This window comes from Leuresthes tenuis, unplaced genomic scaffold, assembly GCF_036924035.1.
Source record: "Leuresthes tenuis unplaced genomic scaffold, fLeuTen1.0.hap1 SCAF_24, whole genome shotgun sequence".
Classification (NCBI taxonomy): domain Eukaryota; kingdom Metazoa; phylum Chordata; class Actinopteri; order Atheriniformes; family Atherinopsidae; genus Leuresthes; species Leuresthes tenuis.
Window position 1 is genome coordinate 14651804 of NW_027325378.1, and position 27173 is coordinate 14678976.

Below are 27173 nucleotides of genomic sequence, written 5' to 3' on the forward strand. Positions count from 1 at the left end.
TGAAAGCATCCGGTTCACTGTTTCAGGCCAGGCGAAAAGCGACCGCAGCTGCAAAAATATATACATTCTGAGATGTTTTTTTTATTTTATTGACTCTAAAGAAGAAGAAGAAAAGCTCTACGGAATGAAAATAATCTGAATTTTCATTCTCCCACAGCAACGTTCACACCTCGCACTTTATTTTTCTTTCATAAACTCACTAAAGTGGGGAAAAAAACCCGAATGCGTCTTATTTCATGCAGGCCCCCGAAGTTAAGTACGAAAGAGGTCGAATGTATAGGCCTGTGCAAATATTCCTGGTTGTGTTTCACCGGAGCTCAACTCCTGACTCTGGTCAGGAAAAATGGAAAAAAAAACGATAGAAAGAAAGAAGCGTTAACAGCGGACATTTTTGGGCAACAGCGATCAAATAAAAAACCCTATTTGTGACATTTCAACAACTTCAGCGCGCTGTAATTTAACTGCTGGAGGCAGAAGTATTTAATCATAAGACAAACCATATTTTCTTTATTTCTTCTTGCAAAAAAAAAAACTAAAAATGAGTTCTTTTCTTTTTTCTGTCCTCTGTTGCAGACTGAAGGGAGAAAAAAATTACAAATATTCAACAAACATGCAGGCAATGGATCCACAAAATTTAAACCACAAAGAGAAAAAAACAAAGATACAAGTTCATTTCAAGCAGAACAAGTGCTTTAATTTGTTTTGAGTGAACGCTTATGGAATGGAGTGTATTATTATTATTATTATCATCATCATCATCATTAAATGTGAAGAACAATACACAGACAAGATCATTTTGGCCTCTCTGCCACTGAAGGGAAACGCTCAGCATCATCAGACAACAAAACACCAACACGCACGCACACCAACACGGAGAGATGCTTCAAGCATGGCTCAAGTGTTTCAGGTGGAGTCTAAAAGCACTGAAGGCTGTTTGAGGACCAGAGAGGGTCTGCAGGTGTGAGGCGGACCTGCTTTCTATGTGCCAATTCAGCCGATTCTTCCCTTTCCATTTCCTCCACAGCTCTGAAAGACTGTGCTGTCGACAAAGCTTGTGGATTTTTCCGCTTTAAAGCCAAAGAACGCGGCCTCACATCTGCAGACGTCACCTGGTCTTTAGTCGTTTGCATTTGTAGTCTCGTTTTCCCTTGAGCTTGAGAAAGCCCGTCAGCACAGGGCCGTTTCTCATAACTTTGGACACGTTCACATACGAGCAAATGCACCCCTCACTCCATCTACCACAGAGAAGAAAAAAAAACATAATCTGAAACACAATGTTCTTCAAGCTCGTGTGGGGGCAGCTCGGACTGCTGAGAGACGCTTTTGGCAAAAAACGGTTGACCGGTGGAATTTATTTCACAATAGAAGCCACAAAAGCAGGGCTCATTTATTTCCAGGTTATAATCAGATCCCGAAGAAAAGCTCGCCCTGCATGCTCTGCTGTCCACGTTTGTACGTTTGGGGGCCAAACAGAAGGCAGATGAAAGGATGTTTGCGTTCCCTTACCCCCCCCCCATTTCCCTCTATACATGGTGAGCTACTGCATGTGGAAACGGAAACAAGAAAACAGCAGGTTTACAGTCACATATCAACGAGCCGCTGACTGGATGAACCGTAGCGTCTGATAACTGAGAGCAGAGTTACACAAACACCACAGAACCAGTGGGAGAACTGAGCGGTACACCAAAGGGAAGCGAACAGAAATCAAATAATAATCTCATCTGACTGCACCTGCGGCTGGTAAATGCAACGACACGCTGACAAACTCCTGAGCTGGTGGAAGCCGTCCGTTAAGACAGGATGGGCACGACGAAACACCACCATGACACACACACACACACCCCACAATGCACTTCCACACACACACATTTTCAATAAAAGGCAGAACTAGTATGAACCGACCGAGGGTTGAAGTCAGCAGACCTGCCTCCAGTCTGAGCAGAATAAAACGAAAAGAAAGAAGGACGCCTGCGCACACGAATAATCACAACAATGGATTTACACTTACACCATCCAATTCACTTTTTTTTTTTTTCCATGTTGGTTAGAACACAATCATTGGAACGGTTTTATTCAGCCGACTGAGTGACGAGAACAAACCTAAACACAGAGGTGCCGAAGAAAAGAAACGAGAGAGAGAGAGAGAGAGGGGGAAAAAGAAGCTGAAACTAAGACGTAACAGTAAACACCCTATTATTAAAATAACCATTTGTTTTAAAAAAAGATTACAAAATATAAAATTAAATAATTTGGAGTATAAAGGCACACATCTTGCACAGTGTATACAATGAAAAACAGTTATTTAAAGCATGGGACAGCTCACAGATGTGGAGGGGCGCACACTGAAGAGGGGGGGGGAACTTCGTCCTGTAACATGCAATTTTTTTCATTTTTAACCCCCCCCCATCCACCACGTACATCAACAAATTGTAAAAAAAAAAAAATCGAACGCCATCATTCTTCATTACCTTCTACAATCCTTTTTTTTTTTCCTTTTCTTTTAATACAACCGTAGAACAATTTAAGACTAAAATCCAATGTAGAAAAATAAAAGTGAACTCCATCCGACATCTGGACAGCGCGTCGCGGCGGAAGCTTTCTGCGCGGGTCACAGGAGTCGTTGGTTTATGAGGAGGAGACGCGCCGGAAGAAAATAATAATAATAATAAAAAAAAAGAAGACTTTTCTCACTTACACACAAGTAATATTGCATTTCCCTTGTTAAGACCGCGTCGACTAATTGGGGTCGTGTTTGTAACATTTGGTTCCTTTTTTTCTTGTGCAAAATATACAAAATAAAAAAAAAAGAAGGAAAAAAAAAATCAGGAACAACAAAAAAACCCAAAAACGTTAGCGCAGTTCATAAAATCACCGAAATCAAACACGGATAATAATAAACGTAATAAAAAATCATAATAAGTCCGCAATAATAACACAAACAACCACTTCTAACCGACTCACGACGGAGGTTAGAGAGCCGCGCTGTTGGTGTTAACAACAAACATCTGGAGCTACTCCCCCCAACCTCCTTCCTCCCCCTTTTTCCTCCCCATTTACAACTTCTGAACACTGACACACACACCCTTCTCCGCCGCTGGGTGTGCGCTGGTACGATGCTAGAGGTAAACTGCATTCCGTGTGCCCTGAACACACACGCACAGTAAAACTGATGCCTGCTCACCCAAAAAAACCCACCGCCACAACGCCGCCGAGCGCTTCTCCTGAAACGGGGAGTTGACAAAAGTCCTGCAAGCACAGCTTGTCAGCTGTCCTCATCAAGTGTGGCAGGAAATTCTTCCCAACCAATCCCAGAAAGAAGAGCAGCAGAGGAATTGTGTGTGTGTGGGGCGGGGAGACGGGATTTGAGATCAGGCAACTACGATTCAGTTCAAAGAGAGTTTCTTCTTTGTTGCTGCGCAAGTAACAGAATAGGAACAAATCAAAGTGCAACAGTTTTGATTTTACACATAAGGTGCTCTTGGCAATGGAAAGCAAAGGGATGCTGATGTTTCACTTTGACGCCCTATGCGAGAATAAGGAGTCCAACATGACTTCTGGGCCATCCTCTGCCACAGGGACAGAAAGCGTGAAATCGCAGCAACGGCAAACATCAGAACGACAGTAAAGAAGCTATGCTCTGGAATCCCTCCTCTCATTTTAAAAGATCCTTCCCTTTATTATTCTAAATCACTGTGCGTTACAAAGAAGACAAACCACTGACACCGAGGCGTAAACAAATATTAGAATTGAGCTAACAGGAGATGTTGTGGGGAGAGAATAACCCAGAAACTCACAGGAGGGGAAGAAGAGACGTCTGAAAGCTGAATGATGGAGAAGGAACCCGAACGCGAAGATTTGTTTGGCTGAGTGCTTGAACATTTGGGAGCGGGTTCGGCTGTTGGCCTATTGGAAGACTACATCCTACTTCCTGAAACGAAGTAACTGCATTAGGCAAGGCTCAACGCAAACTTCCTCTTTTTGTCCTTCCCAAGCCTCCTCATTGCGAGAGGGACGCGCTCTGTGCTGTAATCCGGCCTCAGCCATTGGCTTGTCCTCATTCTGTATATTTACACACATCACACCCTCCTCAACATCCCAATAAACATCAAGAGGTAAATGACAAGTACAAACATTAAAAAAGAAGAAGAAGAAGAAGAGAAAGAAAAAGCAGGTGCTGGATGTTTTGTTTGGGGCAGTAAAAAAAAAAAAAGCCACATTCCCACGTTAATAACAATAAACAAGAACAGCTTGTATGAAAAATGTAATGACTTGGACACTTGCTTATAACCTTATCATCTGATGTAACACATGAACAGAACTCAAATGATGAGAGGTTAAATGTAAACGAACAACGTTTTGTTTAGCTGCAGAGAGCGGCGCCCCGCTGAAGGAGAGGGAAGCAAACAGAGGGGGGGACGAGGACGAGGGAGAGCGACACAAAGCCATCACAGCACCTTATTAATTCAGCCTCTCGATGGTTTTTCTCTCCGCCACTTCTCTTCTCCACCCAACTCCCCCACTTGCCCTCCCTTTCCCATGTGCCCCTGTCGCTCCTGGAGGCTATGACAGGATGGTCGTGATGAAATCGTAAAACCTCTTGGAGTATTGCTCGGGATTCACCGTGGAGATCTCTGCTCCGGCCTGCAGAGGTACACATGAGAAACGGGACACTAACCAGCCTGCCGCCATTCAGCGACAACAAATGTGACAGGAAAAAAAAACTAACAAACAAAAAGCCTTTCCCCTTAACTTTCTAAGCGCTTTGTCCTACATAATATATAGACGGCTGTTAAAAAGATGTGGAGTAACCAGTCAGAGGGGAAATAAAAGTATGTGGCGGGCGTGGGCTGTGAAAGTTTGGTCAGAGAAGCCCAGTTTAATGGCCTCTGGCATGTTTCCCTCCCAGTCTTCCATCAGATTCACAGTTTGCACAAATGACTTTAACGTTAAATGACTATTATCTTAACAGGTTCAGTTAACGGACTGTAATAATGCAGTGAACTATTGTAGAGGAGGATTAGGACTGTGGAGTTTAGGAGCGAGTACTAAATAACCAGTATTTGAAAGCATCATGTTGTGGCTTTTTTATTTATTTTGAATTGCTACATATCGTGTTAAACATACAAATTAAACAGGGGCTGGTGTGTGTGTGTGTGCATATAGCATATAGTTTTTATGGCTGAGTTGCTGCAAAGAAAGCAAAGCCATGTGTTTGCATGTAATGCTCTCAGTGTGACTCAACATTTGCAGAAAAAATGTGTTCTCCAACTTGACAGCAAACTTTAAACACAGAAAGACGAAGCCCTGCTGATGAAACCGCAGCGCATCTGTCGGCAGAAATCTAAAAAGGATCTGGAGAACTTGGGATGCTCTGCCTTGAGGTTTAAGTGACTCATCATGTGTGCAGCTCGTTTGCTGGAACAGAATGTGCCCTTGATGGCGATGTTGGCGCGTCAGCATCGGTTACCTCCAGCTGGAGTCAAAAAGTCTGCTTTCTTTTGGTAACTCGTTTGGTTTGGAGCCAAATGTCAACCAGTTCTTTCTGTTTCCACGTCACATTTTATTATGACTAATATGTGACTAATAATTCCAGAGCCAGTGTAATGTTTAGTCTGTTTAATTCAAGATAGAGCAATAAAAACTGAGCTGCAGCATGAATGTGAATTTGAAGCAGCAGTGGAAGCGTATGAGCTCAGAGTTTCTCTCGCTTTCCTGCTGTTTGATATTTTCATATCACCCAAAGCGCTGTCCAATATATTGGATTGGCATTCACAATTGCCATTTGCTGCTTGATTTGTATACAGCGTTTGCAGCTACATACATTAAAATTGTTCAGTGTGATCAGTGTTTCGAAACACTGGTCGGCATTGCAGGGAGCCTCGTTTGGTTAAAGAAAGCTTGACAACTGGTTACCTTATTTCCCCTCTGTGGACAAACCACCATTTTACTGTTTCTGAAGCTTTAGCTGTGCATCAAAAGCATCTACTAGAAGGAGAGTGAGGATTTATTTGCTTTGAATGTCTATGTGGCACTCTTAAAATTTCAAATGGTCCTCCTAAAAAGTTCATTTGGAGACCTAAACAATTTAGATAGTAGCAGAGCAGTTTGAGAAGGTCACGTATGCCGCTACATACCCCATGTTTGACAGTTTTGGCGGCGTGGGCAGCTTTCTTCTTGGCATCATAATGCTGAAGGATGTCTATAACAGCCATGAAGTACACCTCTTTCCTGGGAGCACCTGTAGTTTGAAGCACATGCACTCTAAGTGAGAATCTATGCATCTGCAAAGCAGCATCAGAAAAAAACAAAACAAAAAAAAAACAGGACACAGTTGATTAAATATTTGCTTTTCTGTTGCATGCATCTGCAATCTGAGAGGTTTTAAACAGCATCCAGTAGAGGGAGCTCTCAATAATCCTTTTATCTCTCATTCTGCTATAAACCAGAAACCCTCATGTACATAGCTGCTCACCGTCGTTGCTTTTGATAGCATAGACATCGATGGCGGGATCAAACTCTCCAGGTGAAAGGGGCTTGGTGCTGTCGAGGGTGTTGCTGGGGCTGTCAGGGGGTGTCCCAATACCCCCTCCGTCACTCTCACCCTCCTCCTCTGCCTCGTTGTCCTCGCTCTCCACCTCCTCCTGCTCGGCTCGCTCAACGTCATGGATCCCCACCAGCAGACTGTAGTCCATGAGCTTCAGCTGGGCCAGGAACTGAGGACGGAGGAAGGCAGGAAAACAAATATAACGGTGGAGATGGGTGGAGCATGATCGATCGAACAGAGTAAAACAGTTTTGAGGAAAGTATTCTGTAGTAATAAAGGGTGAATGAGTGACAGCAAGAGAGATCATTTCAAGCATAATTCTCTATCTCTAAAGTCTTGATCAACCCAAAAGTTAAAGAACAAGATAGCAGAGGGTCTGCATTCTCATGTCAGGAACATACCTCCACATCTTTCCTGAGCTTATCCAGGAACATCTTCTTGTTCTCCTCATCAATGTAGATCTTCTGGCCGTCATTGATGAAGTCATTGTCCTTGTAGGTGGGCAGCTCCTTAGCCTGCCCATTAGTATCGGAGATTAGCAACCAGATAAAGACAGACAAAAAACCACAAGACAACCCTGAGAGGCACTGAACAGACTGCAGGGAAAAAATGGGACAGAATTCTGGTGTTTTAATCAATCAAATCTCCAACCTTTTTGCCTCACGATACGAAACTGTGTTATTGCTCAACTTAAGTAATTAAGGGGGTATTTCAAAAGGCATGACAACACTGATTTACACAACAATCTGAAGACTGAGTCAACAGTGTGCACTTAATTCCCTGCATGTTGAAATACCCCGTCCACATCTGAGGCTTAGTGCCTGCGGTTTGTTGGATAAGCCTGTCTGATTCAGCCTGAGTTGGTACAAGAAGTCTGTCCAAACCAAGGCTTACCTCTTTTCAAGGTAAACAGATCTGACGTGTTCTCCAAAGAGAACAGGTCAAACATTTAGCATATTTCTAATATTGTTCACTTAAAACAGATTCCTTCATTTTTTGGCCCACCAGTCTGGATAATGCTTTAAATGTATCTTGCAGATCCACACTTTCTGTGCCATCAGAAAACAGGACATCCAAGAATAGACTCCAAAAAGCCTCCATTACAGACAGTGTGATAATATCTAACTGAGATAAATAATACCATTATAGTTCTTCAAAGATGCGTTCCATACACCAGAACGTGGTTCACAATCATATATAATGTGTGTTAAACTAAAACTCTACAAAGCAAGTACATTTTTGAGAGGAAGCCTACAAGTAGAATGAAGGAGTTTCCTATTTAAATCTTAATCTAATGGGATTTATTTTCCTCTTAACCAGAATACTGCAAAAGTGCTGGCAGCCTGTAGGGGGAAGAGGTGTTACGTGGGGAGGGAGGGAGAGGGGGCCTAGTTCTGAGTCACTGAGGGAAAAAAAGAGAGCAGGAAATGAGGTAACAGGGCAACAGCAGCAGATTAGCTACTACAATGTTTCTATGGCAGCAGGAGAAGAGCAGCAAAACATAACATTTTGTAGCACGAGAATAAGCTCAGACAGGACACACTGACACACATACAGAATACATCTTTACACAAAAGCCCATCACACAAAAAAGGGACAAGTGAGCACATATATACATACAGACATAGACCTTCAATTTGCAATAAGTATGGGATGCACAACTGGCTTTACTGAGTGCTGATGAGACGCACAAAGTGAAATGAAAAAGCAACATGAGGCTGACTGCAAAGAGTGGCCTTAACCTGAAAACATTTCACAGCTCTGACACCTTTAGAGACAACTCCCACCTACGTGATCCATCTTTCTGTGAATCCATTTCAATTGTCTTTCACTTCAGTTTCAAAGTCAATCCGATCAGTTCAAGTACTCCGCAAGTTGGACTGTCACTCCCTGCTGCTGCTGCAGTGATGACGATATAATGCGCCTAAAATAGTGTACGAGATGGAAGTGGCAAGCAGAAAAACAGACGTGTGGGCTGTTGAGCCTTGTAAAGCAGGTCTCCACAACCTTATAAACAAATCTCACCTGTCCTGTTTCCTGTCAGCTGGTTAGTAAATGAATGTTGATGCCTTGCTGACAAAGCACGGCTCTCTGTAGTATTTGTGGCATGCTGACAATGCAATGCTCCTCAGCCTTTAAAGCATGTCATATAACATAATGATGAAAATATCCACTGACCTACTGTAGCAGACAGTAACTCTACCAGTTAAACAATACCAACAGCCACGGTCAGAACTTCAAGTTTGTTCATCAGTTTAATAGCAACAGCAGAGTGCCATAGCCAGAAAGACATGAGGCAAAAATGACCGTGTGTCATATGTTCACCGGGCACGGGAACAGCAGAAGATGCTGTGGAAGCTGAGAACATCATTTTGTATTATCAACTGTTTGGATGTGTATTAATATTGCGACAGAAAAATCTGTTTGGAGAAGCCTAAACTGGGCATTAAATAGTTTTGTTAATCGGTACTACCGAATAATAGCTGCCTCTACACCGAATGCAGCACTTCTAAAGCCATTATGGCTGTCTTAGTGGCTGACAGTTTTTGGAAGAGAAAAGGCCAACTATAAAAACCTACGCTGGGATCTGACAGAATGCTTATCACACTGCCACAGCCTTTAGGCCAGATCACCACCAAGTGTGCAGTCCAGCCAACCTCGTTCCTATCTTAGGCTGGCATTTCACTCCAGTTTTGATCAGTTGTGTTAAAGGAAACAGTTCTTCTGAAGAAGAAGAAGAAGAAGAAAAGACATCAAAACATGTACCGGTACTGTGTTTTTTTTAAGAGCTGTGGTTCACACCTGGTTATGTTGTTGTCTGCCTGTTTGGTTTCATTTCTAAATGCTTCAGCAACACCGGGGAAATCTGCCCCCCCTTAATGACATAATCCTTCTCTACCATTTCTTGTTTCTCCAGTGTTTCAGATACATGTAGGTGCTGCTGAGTGAATGGTGGAAACAAAAATGAAGTGTCTGGCAAAACTAAAACTGAACTTACTGACAAGCTGAGCAAAAGGCGAGCAAATGGATGAAATGTGCGGAAAATAAGGCCTTAAAATAACAGTATATCAGCCTGGTGAACACGAGGAAACAAAAAACGTTTCAGCCGCAGAGAAAGATAAACAAATATATATATATATATATATATGTTCCAATAAATTAGGATTGGTTTTATAGATCATGCCTGATATATGAGCCCTGGTTCTCTTACATCTCTTACGTGTTTCATGGCGCAGTAAAAGCGCGTGGCAATCCGCAGTGTTTGCAGCCTTTGCTGAACGTTACCAGATTTGGGCCGCGGGGGCACATCCTCTGGTGGGGGTGGCTGCTAGAGAAGGAGTGAGGGAGGGACGGTAGGGGTGGAGGAGAGGAGAGAAGAAAGGAAAGAGGAAGGGAGGAAGGAAGTTGGAAGTAAAGGCAAAGTGTTTAAAATGTATCAGAGCACAATCGTTTTTTTTTTTTTTTTTTTAAATTGGTCAAGGGTTAAAAAAAAAGGGCATCACGCAGGAGATCTGCATGACCAGTACACAGGTTTATAATTCTCAAACGTCTCCATTATGTCTGGATCAAGAAAGTGCATGTCATTCTCCAACAGCCTCATCTTAAGTGAAAAAGTGGAAGGATTTTGGCCATCAGTTAAACATTAAATAAGATTTTACACTGTCTATTCTTATTCCCCAGCATTCAAAATTACGCACTGGTGTTGTGACCTTTTTCTGCCTCAAAGGCTTCACAGGGAAAGGAAGAAACCTTGCAGTGCTCCTCTAAAAAGAGAGGATTGGGGCCTATGCAGAGCAAGGAAACAACTAAATTCATTTGTATGCTGCCAAACATCTTACCCTGTGCAGTACTGCATCTCAGGCCTTATACTTTGCGTATAAGGGGGAATAAAATATCAAGGCAGCTGATACTCATTAATACTGCCACATTAAAGCCATGTGCCCTCAATGGAGACACCAACCGGTGCTGCAGTGAGGAGAGAGGAAAGTATAAAAACAAAGCTACAAATGCCGAGGGGCAGAGCAGACACCTGAAGGAGAAACAGGTTATCTTACCCAAAACCACGGACCGGCAGATGTTTAGTGGAATACAAACACAACCATTACATTTTCCAGGTCACAGAACATAAACTATGATTGCCGTCGACCACAAAAAAGTAAAGCAACAAACCCATCAAGGACGTAGTTTGTGCATAACGTCAGATCAACTGATAACAACAGCAAAAACAAAAAAAGAAGTTGTCAAACCACTGACCGTTAAACTTGATAAACGCTATAAAGAAAATGTGTCAAGAGAGCCAGCTGCTGTTTGACAACCAAAACCAGAGGCAGCAGCTGAAAGAACAGCAAAATGTCTTCTCTGAAAGGGAAAAACACAAGTCAAACTGGATGTGGGTAGAACAGATCATGTCGACAACGTGCAAAAGAATGACGCTGGTGTTCATACACATCGAAATGTGTTAGACATAATGTCACTTCATAAAGGATGCAGAAAAATGTTAGATATCATGCAGATGCATGCATGAAAGGGAGAGCCATGCATTCAGGAGAGTACCCTGCTGTGCTTGTTGTTTGTGTGCAGCATTTCTTTTTTTTTTTCCAAAGATGCACTGAACAAAACGCAGATTTTTCCCTCCTGCCAAATGGCACGATGCACTTCGTTTCTCATGGTAGTGGCCAACTCCAGGTAGCGTGCGCTTTAACATTAGTGTGAACTGATGTGAGTCTCGTGTCCACTTCAATCACAGAAGAAAGACTTGAAGGAAACACATTTACCCACGATCACCAACTACTTGTAAAATATAGCTGTAAGTAAACTTGAACCTGTTTGTATATGTTTGTACGGTACAAATACAAGTGTTGCAGGCAGAAACCAGCATTCCGTTGTTAGATCCTTCAAATAGTCTTATGGTCTGAGAAATGTTCCAGCTTTTACGTAAGCGTGTCTGTGATCACATGCTGATCTTTGCATTCAGTGAGTGAGTGTATCAATAGAAGCTTCACCTTCATTACAGTTTCAGTACATTTCTACTTAGCTACATTTAACTGAAGGTGATCAACGAAAGGACAAAGGCTGAGGCTGTAAATATCAAAGAATGACAACGTACTGCATTGTTTCTTACAGTTATCTCCACAGCTACACAGCAAAAAGAGTTTCCTCGGCAGATGTGCCGCAGACAGGAAGGGGTCACACATCGGGCTCGCATGTGTGTGTCTTAAATCCTCAGATGCTGCGTTTTTGCAGACATTCACTGATAAAAAATGACTACTGACAACTGCTCCTTCCCAGTGCTGCTAAGCTGACAAACAATCTGTAACCCAGAGCCACGAAGGAGTCACAGAGTTCAGAAAAATGTCAGCAACTTTCACCACCAACGGTCAAATCCCTATATCGTACATAAAAAACAAAAACATCTAATGGAGGACCAATTCAGAATTGTCACCAATTTAGAAAGTGCACCGAACTGTGCGGCACTCACAGTTTCTGTGACGCAATTCATTTTTGTCAGAAGACGGCTCCAGCAGCACAAAGCGAAAAGCTAAAAATAAGCAGCATCTCACACCAACTGCCACACCTCCATCGCTAGCAATCACACAAAATCTCTTGCTGATATGCAGCACACACATTGATACACGCCGCCCTCCCAGATACACGTTGTCGTACAACATGATCACTCAGAATGAAAGCTCAAGACTCAACATCTAACTGAACAAAACTGAAGGAAAAAAAACAAACAAAGAAACCCAGACACACTTTGCACACAGTCTTTCACACACAGACAGCAAGCAGGGGAACTAAAGGAACTGCAGGAGCAAGGTTAGAGGGGATGTAGCGAAATAAAGAGACACAAATAGCGTGCAGTGGCTAGAAAAGGGATGGGTAGGTGAGGTGCTTTCTAACTGAAAGGAGACGGATATTTGCTCCTGTCATTTGCACCCAAAGGAAACAAAAACAAACACCGAAGTTGTGTTAGTGCATTTGGGTGATGACAGCGAGCTTGGAACTGTTTAGAGCTGCGTTGTTTTTACAAAACACTGGAAACAGGTTGTTTTCGCTCTCACTGTCTAATCGTCCACATGGCTTTCAACTGACACGTAATGAGTTAACATCACCTTCCACCTATTTGATGGCCACACGCGTTCCATGTTTACCATATCTGCAAACATCTTTGGGAGATTCTGAGCGACTACACTGTTCAGTTTCCCCACAGCAAACTGACTCATTCGTGGTGTGTTGACTCCTCTCCCTTCTGAGAAAGAGATGCTTTTACAGCAACAAATCTCCTCAAAAAACAAGACCTTTCACACCCTGAAAGGTACATTTTTTTGCAAAAATATAGAAAATTGGGGATTGCATCATAACGTGCAGAATGGTTTGAGTGTTGGAAGCTCAATAAATTGATGGATTAAAGCTTCATAAATTTACTACAGAAATTAAGACCAGATAAAATACTCAAGAGGCACTTAAGAGACTGTGATGTGGACCAGTTCTCACTGATTTGTTTGTAAAACTGCTCATGAGTTGGATGTATTTTGTCTTCTTTGGTCTTAAAAGTGAAACTTTGGCCTTTTCTCTTGTGATGCTTATAGGGACTTTAAACGTGTATGGGTTTGTATAAAAGTGGATTCAAGCTCACGACATGTGACTGTACCTTCTCCTTGTCGCTCGCCTCTCTTGCCACAGTGGACCCCTAAAAAAACATAATGAAATAATTCACAAACATCTTTTGATCACAAACTAATAAATGGATTACATTAAGAGAGAAAAATAATAAAACGAGATAAACCACAAAATTAAAGGCATCAATAGATCGGTACAGTGTCAGCGATACAAAATGGATTTTTTTTTCTCATGTTTTTTTTTTTTTAAATGTTCCTCTCCCCCCCACACCCTCCTACCTTGAGATCATATTTTTTGTAGACGGAGAGACGGTGGGAGAAGACATTGCGCGTTACAATCATATAGGTCTCATCTCCATCCACCGTGAGCCGGTACATCCCCAGAAACTGAGGCAGCAGTGTGTTACCATGGCACTCCACAATGAACTGCCAAAAGAGAGTGAGGAATACAAATTTATGGCCGTTTTATGGTCACAATGGCTGCTAGCAGCCTGCACAAGTGAGAGAAAACAAAAAGGGAAACAGCATGATCCCTTCATGAGATTTTGTTCAGCGATCAACTTTGATGTGATAAACCTATAAGGAAGCAGTAAAACAGCCATCCTAAGAAATCTGTAGCTTGATAAATGAGATTTTCAATGTATCCAACACAAGATTCGTATTTAGATAAGATATAAGATGTCCTGTTTTCACCTGATGGTATTTCTTTAGAATGTTATGCATCTCAGCCACATCCTCGCTGCTGATGGTTTTGATGACGTAGCGCTTGTCGTAAGAAGTATGGAAGCGGGCCCCACTCCGTCCCTGGGCCTCAATGTTCAAAGGAGCGCTGCGTGTCAAAGAGTTCTGCAAAGATGGAGTAAAAACAAGAAGTTAAAATGTACACTTTTTTATATTCATTATTTTCACAGAGAACTAATGTATGGAGAGAATTGCACATACTGAACCTTTAGAAAGGTGTGTCTCACTAAAAACAGAAAATGTCTTTGAAAAGTGTCTCTTGATCTCTCATAAACAGATGATGTGAAATGACATTTCTCAGCATTAAAGCGATAAGTTAACTCCTCTCCCAGTTGATTTGGCGAGGCTTTCAGGACATCATGTCCTTGATCTACCTTCTTAATGTCTCCCAACCTCCCACGCCGCAGTCTAAACATATGAGCCTCTGACCCCTGCGTCTGCTGCTGTCCAACGCTCCACACAGACCAAAACAGCTGCTGCCCAGACTTTAGAGCTCAAAAGTAACATGATCCAACATCCCCTGGCTCAATGCCTCATTCTCTAAGAATTCCTCACCTACTGGCTCCCTCCCATGTCTTAAACTCTTCATATCTACTGCCTAAGTTGCAAAGTGCGAACTGTCTTTCAAGAGATCAGATAAGCTGTGTATTGTGTTGGTACTTTAGTTACTCTCCTAACAAAAAATAAATTATTGTTATCATTCTCAATTACAACTAATGGCTGCTGCAACATTGAGCGAATTTTACATTCCCATGAACCGGTCATCTTTTTAATATCCCCAACTGCCCGCTCACTGCAGCCAACTGCACCCTAATGTAAACATGTAAGAAGGACAGCTGCACTGCGCTGGGATACAATGACCTCCAAATACTGCCAACTCACTGACTGCACTGGGAAACTGGGATTTATAAGGAAAGAGTGGAAAAATAAGGAAGAAAAGGCCTGGACTCAAACACCACCGACAAGAAAAAGCACAGCAACAGTTTTAAGTCATAAGCGTTGTGTTTAATGGTTAAAGTCACAGGGCGTGCAACACCACGTGGCTGAAGTTGGGAGAAAACATCAGGTTCAGATACAATATGTTGTGACTGTAAAACCATGCGACTTTCTGGAGGAAAAAGCAACCTCACATCCCACTTCACAAAGATCTAGTCATACATTTAAAAAAGACATTTGAGACAGAGGTGATAGTAATGCAAAGACTCCTGCAAAAAGCGCAGTATCATCATACCGAGAAATCCTGATCATCAATTCCAAACCTCTCCCTGAGGTTTCGAAACACCAGAGGGCAATACTCCTTGAACTTGAAATGGCTAGGCATGTTCTCCCTGTGTGAATACAAAAATCAGGACATACAAAGCATACTGTTCAGGAGATGGTGTCGGTGCTAAATATGCTCAGTAACGATCCACATGTACATGCTTGTGTCATTATTTTTGTTACATATGAAAAGACCGTACTTATTGAAGAGGTGGTTGTCCACTTTGATCTTAGAGTAGGCCTTGAAGTCATCTGGCATGAGCATGATGGGGATCTGAACATGGCTTAACTCATTTATCTGTGGGGGGAGAAAGAAAGAAAAAAGAAAATGGCCAACATTAGAAATACACAAAAGAAACAAAAAGCAGTCTCAAGTAGATCAGTACACACACACACACACACACACAGCATGTTGGAGGGACGACTAATCCTGGGCAATGGGATGATAAATGACAAACACTTCAAGGGATTGTTGCTTGTGGTTAACCATCTTCACATTTCCAGACTGGTGCAAAGTTACCATGTTTATCGTCATCTTGCACGACTACACATTGACAAGGTGAATCATTCTCAAATGACAAATAAATCAGTGTGAAACCATTATCTAGATTTCTTCTCATTATGTGCTATACTGCACATAAGTACTTCCATCAATAATATTACATTCAGTCGTACTCGCTCTTCTATACATAAATATATTTTTGCAATTTAAAAGAAGTTAAACATTTACAAGGATGGACTCTCACGTTAAGAGGTTCTTTGTTCCTCTAATTAAAGCTGGGAAATACCGTGTTAATAAGCCCTATTTCAGGTTGTGAACCATAGTTCTGGCCCTGTTCACTGAACTGCACAGTAATATAAACAGTTTATAGATTAAGGATGTTGTAGTTTTCAGAAGGGGTATAGGGGTGTAGCCGGATCAACTGAACCTTTAAGGTTTTTTTCCACATCTGTGGTATTAAAAAAAGTTTTGAACGTAGAGCATTTCCATTGGCAGTGGTACTAAGTTGGAGATGCCTCGTGTCTTGACAAACCTGTTCAACACGAGTTATTAAAACAACGATGGCTTCATCAACCTGTCAAAGCGACATCATTTAGTTATTCAGAAGTTGGTTAGTCTCATTTAGTTAGCTTCATTTGAAGAAAGTAACAAAGAGAGACACAGGCGAGCACAATATTGGCCAATTGTATGAGCCTGGATGGTAATTTAGGTGAGGTATGCTACTAAAGTACTCATAAAGCCACAATTTTTTTCCACAACATGTCACATCACCATGACAGTTTTTATTAGCGTGCAAAGTGTGCAGTGCAACGCGGTGGTGGCTACAAGCAGCTGAAGAATCTTCCTTTTTCTACACGTTTAGCCTTATTGAACAGTCAGTGTTTCATTGCACAACGATACTTGAGAGAAACGTGATCTTTTACTTCTCCTTAGGGTAACCTCTTCACCAACACCTTCTTTGACAGATAAGAAGCTGCACCACATCGTAATTCTCACAACAATTTGTTTTGCCATAAATACTCGTGTAAGAAATACATGTCACAATTCATGTTTTGCCATAACTATTCATATCAGTGATGTGGTGGTTGGCACTTACGTCACACTACAGGGCTTGGCAACTTGTTCAGGGCGTACCCTGACTTTGGCCTGATGGTGGCTTGGACAGGGTTCAGTCCCATCATTAAAAAAACAACATGAGCTGTGTGGTTATTCTGAGCTGCTGATCATAAGCCAAATTAACCTACTGCTTCTGTGAGTGCCTGGTAATTAATGTGACAGCGACTGAAAACGATATGCACGCACTACGAAGTTCAAAGTAGACACACTGCGGTCACTAAATGTTCCTGAAAAGCTCCAGGGTGCTCACTCAAACATAACACTGATATGGTCAGGTGACATCTAATTAATCGAAGGCCGTGTTTACCTGAAACAAACTCAAAATGTTATAGGTCTCAATAACTGTGACACGTGTAGGTTTGCAGTAAGGATTCGACAGAATGTGACACCACAAGACGCTTCTAAATCTCGCACACAAAATAAGCCGCAGGGCTTCAAACACCTACGGTACATTGCAGGAATTTCCACTTGGAGCGGACATAGTTCACACTGTTGCATTACGCAGACCTGACATTTGTTATGACTCACACACAGCTTGCTACACATAAGAATTGTGTGTGTGTGTATGCATGTTTGTTTGTTGTTCCCAGCAGGTAGAAGAGCTGGCTGGTTGCTTGCATTATGCTCCATCTACAACCTAACATTTCACCAAATGTATTTTTGCAGTTTTTTTTTTAAATGCACATAAAAATGAGCTTATAAACGTAATGACTGATGTGTCCAGCTTCCCTGATCAGATCAGATGCAACAAGATTAGTATCTTAAGGGGAGTCAGGGGTTATTTGAATACATTTGAAGAATGAGAGTTCAATTCAAATTTGTTCAAACATGATTTTTGGGGAAAGGCACAGGCCTGATGTACATGTTTTTCTGTTTGCACCCTGTTAAAGACCACTTGGTAGCCAACACATAACCAGAAATCACTTTATAACCGCAATATCATCTGAAGAAAACCCCAAATACCAAAGACAACAGCTCTGGCCCTTGGTGCATTTAACTGAGTAAGTGGTTCATGTTAAAAAGTCAACATGCTACCCAGCCTTAGGCAGAAGAGAGGTTACAGCAAACCACTACAAGTCAGGCCAGAACATCTGAAGTTGAAAAAAATGTTGCAAAGATGCCAAGGAAACTAGCCCTGAAGAGAGCTCCAAAAAATATGTAAAGTAGGTGTGTGTGTGTGTGTTTTTAAGCAACTTCTGCACTCTTGGCAGTCTTTGTTGCCACCGTCTGAACCCACCTGATTGAATGGTCTCATTTCAAAAGGACAAACGATTAAAAACAGTCAATATTCAAAACAGGCACTGACAGCACACAGCGTGCTGGCAAAGATGGTGGAGGGTGAAAGAAAATATCCTCTCGTAAAACAAAAAGGAGACATGTCTTGAAACAATTGTTTAAGCTTGTGCCTGATCATTTAATCCAGGTTAAAGGCATTAGACCCAACTGAAGCGCTAAAGAAACTAAAGCAACAGCGTTAGCCTGGGTGCGTTAAAACCTGCTTCTCCACAAGCCAACTTTGCCTAAAACCGCTTTAGCAAACAAGCTCATATGGACTAATTGATCACAGCTGCATTTTAAGAACAAAAAAAATGTTTACAGGCTTCTTTACAGCTTAAACTGAACATCTGCATACTTCAGATATGCTCTAGTGTAGCTAAGCATTCTTGATAATGAAACAAAAGCAAAGACAAAGAAGCAATACAGTGCAGAGTTTGAATACATCATCAACAGAAGAGTTTTACCTTCTGTGTAAGTGTATCTGAAAAGAAAGACAACACAAACCCAAAGATAATGAAACGATTGCATGCTCGAGAGTAACCCAAGCATGTTTCAGCACCCTTCTGTGACAGGCACTGATGTCAGCGATGCTAAAACAGATGCATCTTTGGTACTAAGTAGGGAGACGTCACCTCACCAACAAGGCCACGTTTCAAACATGAGAAGACACTATGCCTAGATATTACCAGCTTGAATGAGCATATGCAAGTCAGTGAGGTCACCAGTATGCAGAAATCATCAACATAAATTAATGCCGTGTAAATAGAAAGTGAAAATAGTCTAACAATAGGAACAACCAGATCCTTGAAACAAACAAAACAATATATGAGCCAGCTAGAGTATCTAATCTACATGAAATATTATGTGATAACTCTTATTTCATCTTTTAGGCTTCTGACATAACTTATATTTAGAAGAGCAGCTTTTATTTTTTGCTTTATCAAACACACGCATGTATGTGCTCATCTTCCAGCAGCTATCAAACTTGCAGATAAAATTTCACACCACCACTTCCTTTTTGTCTCCATGGTGATAAAGACTGGTTTTCCGGCCCGGAGTGAAGCAAGCATGTGCTGTTGCTCCATTACACAGGAAGCTGGTGAGAGCGAGTGTGCTCTGTCAGCATTATGGTATAGTCTTCCTTTTCTGAACAATGACTTGACTCGCTCCTAACAGATGACACACACTACTAGTATGCTAAAAGAGATGGATAGATTGGATTGAGGGGGGGGGGGCTATTTTGCAAAGTCTGAGTAGAAAGTGTTAAATGTTATCACCCTGCCAAGTTAATCTTGAGTTGCATGTTTTTTAAGTTAACACAGAAACCCAATTTGGACATTTCTTTGTACAAAAGCCATCAAACTTGAAATGATATGCAACACAGTCACATGACCCAAATACAATGACTGGACAGGCCTATCAGTAGGTGCCCAATGTGTCCTGCTGCTCATAAGCTGAACTGTCAGGTGTTGTGTCAGACTTGTTGGAAAGCTGACTGCAGGGCAATAATTTTGCAAAGATTTAATAGATAGCAAGTGTTTCTTTTTTAGACTTTTCACACACTATTACTGTCTCATAGTTGGCATTTTGGATCTGACTGGCAGAATTGTGACTGAAGCGAAAACTGAGGCGCTTAGGTTCAAACCAAATCTTTGGTTCTGAGCAGACAATAACGTGGCCTAGATTGGTTAAAGCACCTGATTTCGTGTCACAACAAAATAATTCAGCTGTGTTTTTATTTTATATGTTCACACGCATAGGGTTTTTATAAAAGTCAGTATTTTGTTGATAAAGAGTTTTCACCTTTAAACTCAACAGCTAAAAATCTTTTGCATTTCTTTAGGAGGAGGATATATGGGCTGGATTAGGATTTCAGGTGCAGATCCTGCAGTTTGAGAGTAGAAACACTATGTTAGAGCTAGAATGAAAGGTCCATGCAAACAAAAGACCTCCTCACAAAAAGCAAGAAGATACATCTTAAAAAAAAAAAAAAAACCTTCACGCTGCCTAACCACATTCAGTGCAGGCATGTGAGTGTTAACCTACAAAGACAGAGGGCCGGTCATGCTGGCACTGCTAATGTGAACCACAGTCTGAAACCCATAATAGATATAATTTCCCCTTAACCTTACAAATTAAACTCAATTTTGACAGTTTTATGTTTTCTTACTATGAGAAAAATTAATTTATTCATTTGTTTCTCTCTTTCGAATAAAAGGAAATCAGTCATCAAGTAAAGTTGTACTTTAAAACAGGATTTACAAGTGCATACTAGCACTAGATAACAAGATGCTTCCATAAGTTTCAGTTGATATCGTTGCCTTCGGGAGCCGAGATAGGAGGTGTCAGCTTTTTCGGTTTTCTTCACCCGTAATCATCACACATATTAGCTGTAGGTCACCCCTGCAGATATTTATATAATCAAACTCTTATGCAATCCACAGAACCAGACACAGCTACTCCGAGAAAGACAGAGCGAGAGAATGCAGAAGGTAAAATAAAGGAGGGAATTCAAATATAATACATACACAGGATGATGCAAGAAAAAAGCTAATCAACAAGCAGAACAGAGCTTAATTAAGTTACAGGAAGAGAGAGGTGGCACTATGACGAATAAAAAACTAACTAAACTAAATATTTCTCTTCAAACCTGATTAAGATTTAAATAGAAAACAGGATCAATCTATCCCCACTCAGACAGACAAATAGGTTAGAAAGATGGATTAGATAGATGAAGAATTTTTCACCAAATTTAACCATTTCAGGCTAAAATAAACTAGAAATGACCTGAGTAAATGACATGCAACAGCTGGTGAGGAAATACTGGACTTCTGCTATTACACAGTGTGTGTCCTTAACTGTGACAATGCAGCATTCAAGCCAACGATAAATCTACTCAGGGGACATATTGTGACACGGTGTGTTCAAACACCCAAAGAATTCACACAAAGTAGTAACAGACGAACCAGAACTAAGTACCTTTCTGACCGATTTACAAATCTGTCAAAGTATGGACACATGCAAGAGATACTTGAGAAACAAAGCTCCTGAAATGAGGCTTTTGGCATCCTGACACGTTTTCACACAATTCTACAGCTTTAGTATAGAGGCCTTATATCCAAGACGACAAATTAGAGCTGCGCGTTATTGATGATTTATTATTAATGCAGTGTCTAGGTGTGCTATATAAGTAAGGCGAGGGCATTTTAATTTGAAAAAAACGCCAACACAGGCATATTGATGAGGTCTGGAATTCAAATTCAAGAATGTCTTGCTTTTATGTGCGTATTCCACAACTAACCTGCATCAACAGGTACAGAGATGGAATGCAGCTTGTGTTAATACATCTGAGATTAGCAGCCTTATATTGAAATATTTGTTTTTACATCCCGAGCCATTTTGCCATTGCAGTGTTTGGCAGGAAATCTTGCAGATTTTAATCAATATTTTTGCAGCAAATGCTAAAATGATCCGAGTTGTTCCCACGCGTCTGACTCGCCATGTTAACACAACTCTGTCTAACAGTGTTAGCATTCCTGTCTGTGATGTGTGCCGATAGGTTTTCCTAAGTTTTGTGACGTACGTCACATCCAAACGTTTTGCAACAAGAAGGCAAAGGGAACGCAGATCTTGGACAGTTTGTCTTTTTGTGAGCTATTCACTTAAAACATTGCTCTATAGCAGACCCAAGACTTACACTTATTTCTCTCCGTTTTCTTAAATTCTCCTCTAAATTGTGTTATATGTTCGATATTTGTGTAACTTTTTGCCCTAAAGATATACACAGCAATGCATACTGGAATCCAATGTCCAACATGTCCACCAAGATGATAAAGAACCGAGACCTATTTTAGTCTCATACAGAATTAGAAGCAGGAGAAGCTTTTGAATGACTCGACTTACTTATCTCACAGATGGTGTAAGCTTTTACTCAACCTAAGCTTCAGTGCTTCCAGGGGAAAAAAAGAAGCTATACACTTAATTTGTTTCCATAGAAAAAGCTATTTAACTTATCTAAACTTTGATGTAGGCTTGCATAATTTAAAATACAAGGATTACACTAAGAAACGGCTCACCGTCAAAGACGATTACGTTCGGCACGTGGCTGCGAACAGACGCTCACCTTAAATGGGTTCAGTTCACTCTCTTTCATTTGCAAGGTTCCGTGTTTCCACAATGGCTGAGCAAAAACAGATCTTTAGTGTTTTGTTAATTTAGCAAAAACAAAAAGACTGAAATACCCCTTTTATACAGTCATTAGATTGATCACTAAGAGCTTGGACAGAGCACCTTTACCAGTGGTGGGATCCTAAAGTTTGCCTGAGGATGCTCTAATGGGTTGTGGTCCAGACACTGTGGCTGAAGACATTAATCTTTAACTACCTGCGTGACCAAGGCCCTCCATTCCCAATAACTCAGTTTTGCTGAAAAGTCAAATCTAGATAGCCTGTGGTTAAAAAAATCTACCTTTTAAAACTGATGGAGGCTACAAAGTGCGGTTTGGAACTTTACAGGCTTTCTTGGATCCTTCCCTAAATCTAGGCCTTGACACAATCTTGTCTCACAGGTCTCGAGGCACAGTATAGAGACAGTCTTGTTTCAATCTGTGAAGCGTTGAAAAATCAGGTTTGTGCCCAATTACGCTGAATAGATTCTATTTTGAACAGATCACCTCCAAACAAGTTGTAGAATCATCACAAGGACCACATAAGAAGGATGCTCAAGACCTCAGTTTTGTCACTAAAAGGTGTAAACAGGACATCTTAGTCTGCTTTAATCGGTTAGTGAAACACTGAGAAAACATCTGTGTTAAAAAGAATTGAGTTCATGTTAAGATTAGCGTGGAATATAACAAGTTGTGGAAAACCTTTTACCACAAGAACACATGTACATGCAATCTTTGCTTTACTGCTCCAACAGAGGGGTAGAATATCAGTGGCCCCTGCTTGACTTGACTGGAGTAAATAACATGTAAATAATAACCAGGTTTTCAGGCTGAGTCCGTGTCTTAGCTGACAGGGCAAGGCAGTTATGGGGTGGGTGTTAAATTTACAGAACATGTACATGTGTGCATGTATTTGCACGTTGTCTCTACAATCTGGTAGCATTCTCAGGCCTCACCTTTTACCTGTACAACTGCAAGATTCTGTTTTTTATTAACAGAGGTTACTTTTGCAATCTCTTTGTTGCAATAAGTTACTCTACATTAAAGTTAACAATATTTAGTCTTCACGCCCTCTGGCAGAAACTCAGAGGCTTAATTTGGTGACGTTACATAGAAGCTTATTTTTACATAACCATTGGTATCAGAGTGAGAGTACCTTCATAGGCGCAAAGGGGAAAAAAACAGCAGGAGAGATAGCCTGAGGCATAAGAAAAAGAAATGTTCAGGCTGAGTTCCTGCCCTGTCATATGCAATACAAGTGAACAGTTTGAACATGTAGATTCTCCATACTTGTGGTCTTCTTAGAGTTCCTAGAGACCATAGTCAGACAATGGTGAAATCTATGATGTGATATCCTTGTCTGGTAGTGAATAAAGATCTTTACAACTGGACATACAGGGGAAATGAAAAATACTGTCAAGATTAAAATGAACTCAAACATTTTGAGAGTACTGACAGACACCTATATAATGTTATGGAACTGTATTGTAGGTTTGCTGGCATGGAAGAGTAGCAATTTTGAATAAAAATTATTTGAATACTAAGTGAATACTTTTACTAGCGACTGTGCGAATGAGTACTGCAAAGAGTGCTCATTCCTGCTCCCGGCTTAACACCACAACCAACAGACTGTAATCCAACTACAGACAACAGCTTAGATAAAGAATTACACCTTTGGATCTTCAGCACTCTTGGGTCTATATATATACATATATATATATATATAGCAGGCTATTTTAAGGGTGTGTAATCCAAACATCACAGAAGCTTCTAAGGCCTCTTTTTCTCTGATGAATAAAAGAAAAAGAAAAAAAGACTAGTGAAGTGCTGGAAGACTTCATGTCAGCACCTAGGAAAGTGTAAATTAGCCTCCCAATAAAGTTGTGATTATCTTTTTGGGTGGGATCACAATTCTCTGTAAAGATTGCGTTGAACTTGCGACCACACAATTAGCTGTCCTGCTTGGATATTTGACCACCACAGAGCTCGGATCAACGTGCTGTCAAAGAGACATTATCTTAATTCTGGAGAAATCTTTTCTGCACTGTACATAGTCAGGGCGTTTTCATGACCTAAAATTAAAGGAACACATTATGTTTTCTTGTAAGCTGTAAGATTTATGGATAAATCCAATCAAACCATGCGCTGTAAGACAGTAGCAAGTTACGATTTTCGACAGCAGAGCCCTAATTCGCTCCATACGTTGCAACAATGATAACCAAAGCGAGAACGACAGTAAAATTAATTAGCATAATTGCCAGTGCATATTTCAAGGATGAATAGCATAAATATTGACCCCTGCACTTGCAACTGGCTGGACATGAATCAATTAAGGCATTAATTAGGCTTTTCACTCTGGAGACAGAAAGCATATAATTAACCAATGCAACCAGCATAAACAGTGACCATTTGCATTCACAGTCTGCACAGTCTCTGTGTGAACAGAAGCTTTTACTGTTAGCCTGAAAAATAAAGAGACTAACAATGAGTTCCAGCCTGTGTTAAGCATATAGAAGACTGAGGAAATAAATCACGATTGTGACTTGTTATCTGCCAGCAGTCAGTTTGTGCATCGCTTCAGTACTGCTACTGGTAATATAAATGTAACGAGACAAAAAGGTCCTCCGAGTCTTCACAGCCATGCTATTTTAAGCTATTAAGAACACATCAACTGAAACAAAACTTCAAACTGCACGCCTTAGTCTTTGAGTAGTGTGTTAAACTTTAGTTAAAATGTTTACTATAGTGATTTGATACCAGGAACATTTGTATGTATTTGTATATCTCCGCTTGACCAGTTCATGCTCTTTGCAACCTATACATTTTGTCCCTGTGCTGATATCTAATAGAGGAAGAGAGGGAAAGCAGAGATAAGCTGAGCATTGCAAGATCTGCTCACTCATGACACATAGCATTAAGAGCTCATCCTACATGAGCATAACAGGAAGCCAAAGCTCCACACACGTACCAACCCATATGCATACATAAAATCACAGATCATATCAATGATAGTACTGCTGTGACTAAACAGAGCTCCACTAAAGCAAGCGTCCTCACTGATCTGCTGCAGGATGACAGCACCCTTGCGGCCAGCTACAGTTTCCCTGACAGTATATGCAACCGCCGGACAAATGTCATCTCATATTTGTCGGTCAGCAACAATAATACAAAGGCTGGCAGTTTTTGACAGCAAACAGGGCCTAATGTGGATCATTAAAAGGCAGAGGGGGATAAGTGTAGATCATCATAAGGACATTAGACGGTCTGACTCACCGAGTGGTTGACTCCCCACATAATCACGCTGAGCAGAGGGTCGCTGGCACGGAAGAGCTTCACTTTCTGAGCAACGAAGTGTTTTTTCTTGGTCTTCGTTTTGCTCGCAATTGATGCGGCAATGCTGCTCGCAGAAGCCATATCTAAGCAAACTGGCTGGTTATTGCAGTTCGTGCGATGGTCGTGACAGTGTCTTCTCTTTCAAGCTGGCACAGTGGCCAACAACTCACGATTCAATAATATCAATACTATTCATTTAGCCAGCTCCCGAATCCAAAGTGGTCCAGTTCTTCTTTTAACGTCCCACACGGTTTGGCTGAAGCTACGGTCCTAGCTTGAGGAGTACTAATGTGGGAAAATGTGCTGGGTTAAAGCTAGCAGTGCTGTTGTCCTTCACCGTTTTCTGCTTCCCCCAGCCCACATCACCACTCTTTCTTCCTTGAGTCGCCTGGAGCTCTCCGCACCCCTACGACGTGAGCTCTCACTGAGCTGGCGTTAGCATAGCCGATTAGCTTGCAAGCTAGCAAATACCAATGATAAATTTCGTTAAATTAAGAAACGTTGACAATAGACAAAGCTTGTAACCCTGTGGTAAATGAGAAACAAATTACGATACAGACTTAAAAGAAAACATTAAAATGACAAATTAACGGTCCTGAATGGCAAACTAATCGCTCTCGACCGCCAGCTAACATTAGTCCCTCCGACCTTCGTTCGCCAAATGACGGGCACAAAGCAGAACCGGACTCCGCTAAACAGCTCGCTACGGTTAGCCTGCAAGCTAACTGCTGGTATTAGCCAACTGCTCTCAGCTAGCAAGCAGCTCAGCCCTCCTCCTACGCGTTTCTGGTTAGTCCGTAGAGATGACAAGGGTACATCCTGTCATGTTCCTTCCCTGTTTGAAAGGAAAAGATAATACGACGTACTGTCAACGGGTGGTCAACTCAAACTCAGCAGCATTGATGTTCATGTGCGCCGCTGTCAACTGACAGCTCGACGGATGGGAGGTGACAGCCTGAACTCTGCCGTGTCTGCGGTGCTGATTCGCTGCAACTCCCTCCCTCCATCGGGCCTCTGCTACCTCTCTTTTTGAATAGCACACGTGATGATCTATCTATCTATCTTATCTATCTTATCTATCTTATCTATCTTATCCTATCTATCCATCTATCTATCCATCTATCTAGAGATGGGATTGTGCATGTTTTCTTGGCTTGCTTTAGCTGAGACTATTCTGGGATTCCTGTGATAGTGTCGCACAACACCAGAGCCAATGTTTAGAGGTCATTTGGTTTTCTGGTGCATACTAGGCTGTTTCCACTGGCACATTGCTGTGTCAGTACCTCTCTGGAAGCAGGAGGTCTCAATGTGCTGATGCTGTATGGACGTCGTTTGTTTTATGAGTCGCTCTTCACAGCAGCACATTTATACCTCAGTAGTAACCCTATTGCATTGTACAATAGTTCCCCCCCCCTCTTTCAACAGACATCAATTCCCATATATATTTATATATCTATAGATATAATCTATCTATAGATAGATATAGACATGTGTATATTCGGCAACCTTTTATCATCATTGGTATTATTTTGAAATATTCTTTATTCTTCTCATCATTATTGTTGTTGTTTTGGTGTCCCTCTCTACACTTGATATTTTCCTGTTACTGAACAA

General features: G+C 41.3%; 1 protein-coding gene across 5 annotated transcripts; it reads right to left on the reverse strand.

The window, feature by feature from the left end:
* Positions 1–672: 672 nt before the first annotated feature.
* On the reverse strand, positions 673–26577 carry pip4k2aa (phosphatidylinositol-5-phosphate 4-kinase, type II, alpha a). Of its 5 annotated transcripts, none has more exons than XM_072378080.1 (11): positions 25500–26577; positions 15366–15463; positions 15137–15233; positions 13858–14010; positions 13444–13590; positions 13197–13235; positions 9765–9869; positions 6946–7059; positions 6473–6713; positions 6135–6238; positions 673–4641 (listed from the first exon to the last, which is right to left on the reverse strand). In XM_072378080.1, exons 1-11 carry the CDS (start codon positions 25638–25640, stop codon positions 4561–4563), a joined length of 1320 nt encoding a protein of 439 aa, XP_072234181.1. In that variant the 5' UTR covers positions 25641–26577; the 3' UTR covers positions 673–4560. The 5 variants fall into 5 exon arrangements, with proteins under 5 accessions (XP_072234181.1, XP_072234179.1, XP_072234180.1 ...); XM_072378078.1 differs by having other exon boundaries at positions 9756–9869; XM_072378079.1 differs by having other exon boundaries at positions 9765–9872.
* Positions 26578–27173: the final 596 nt, after the last annotated feature.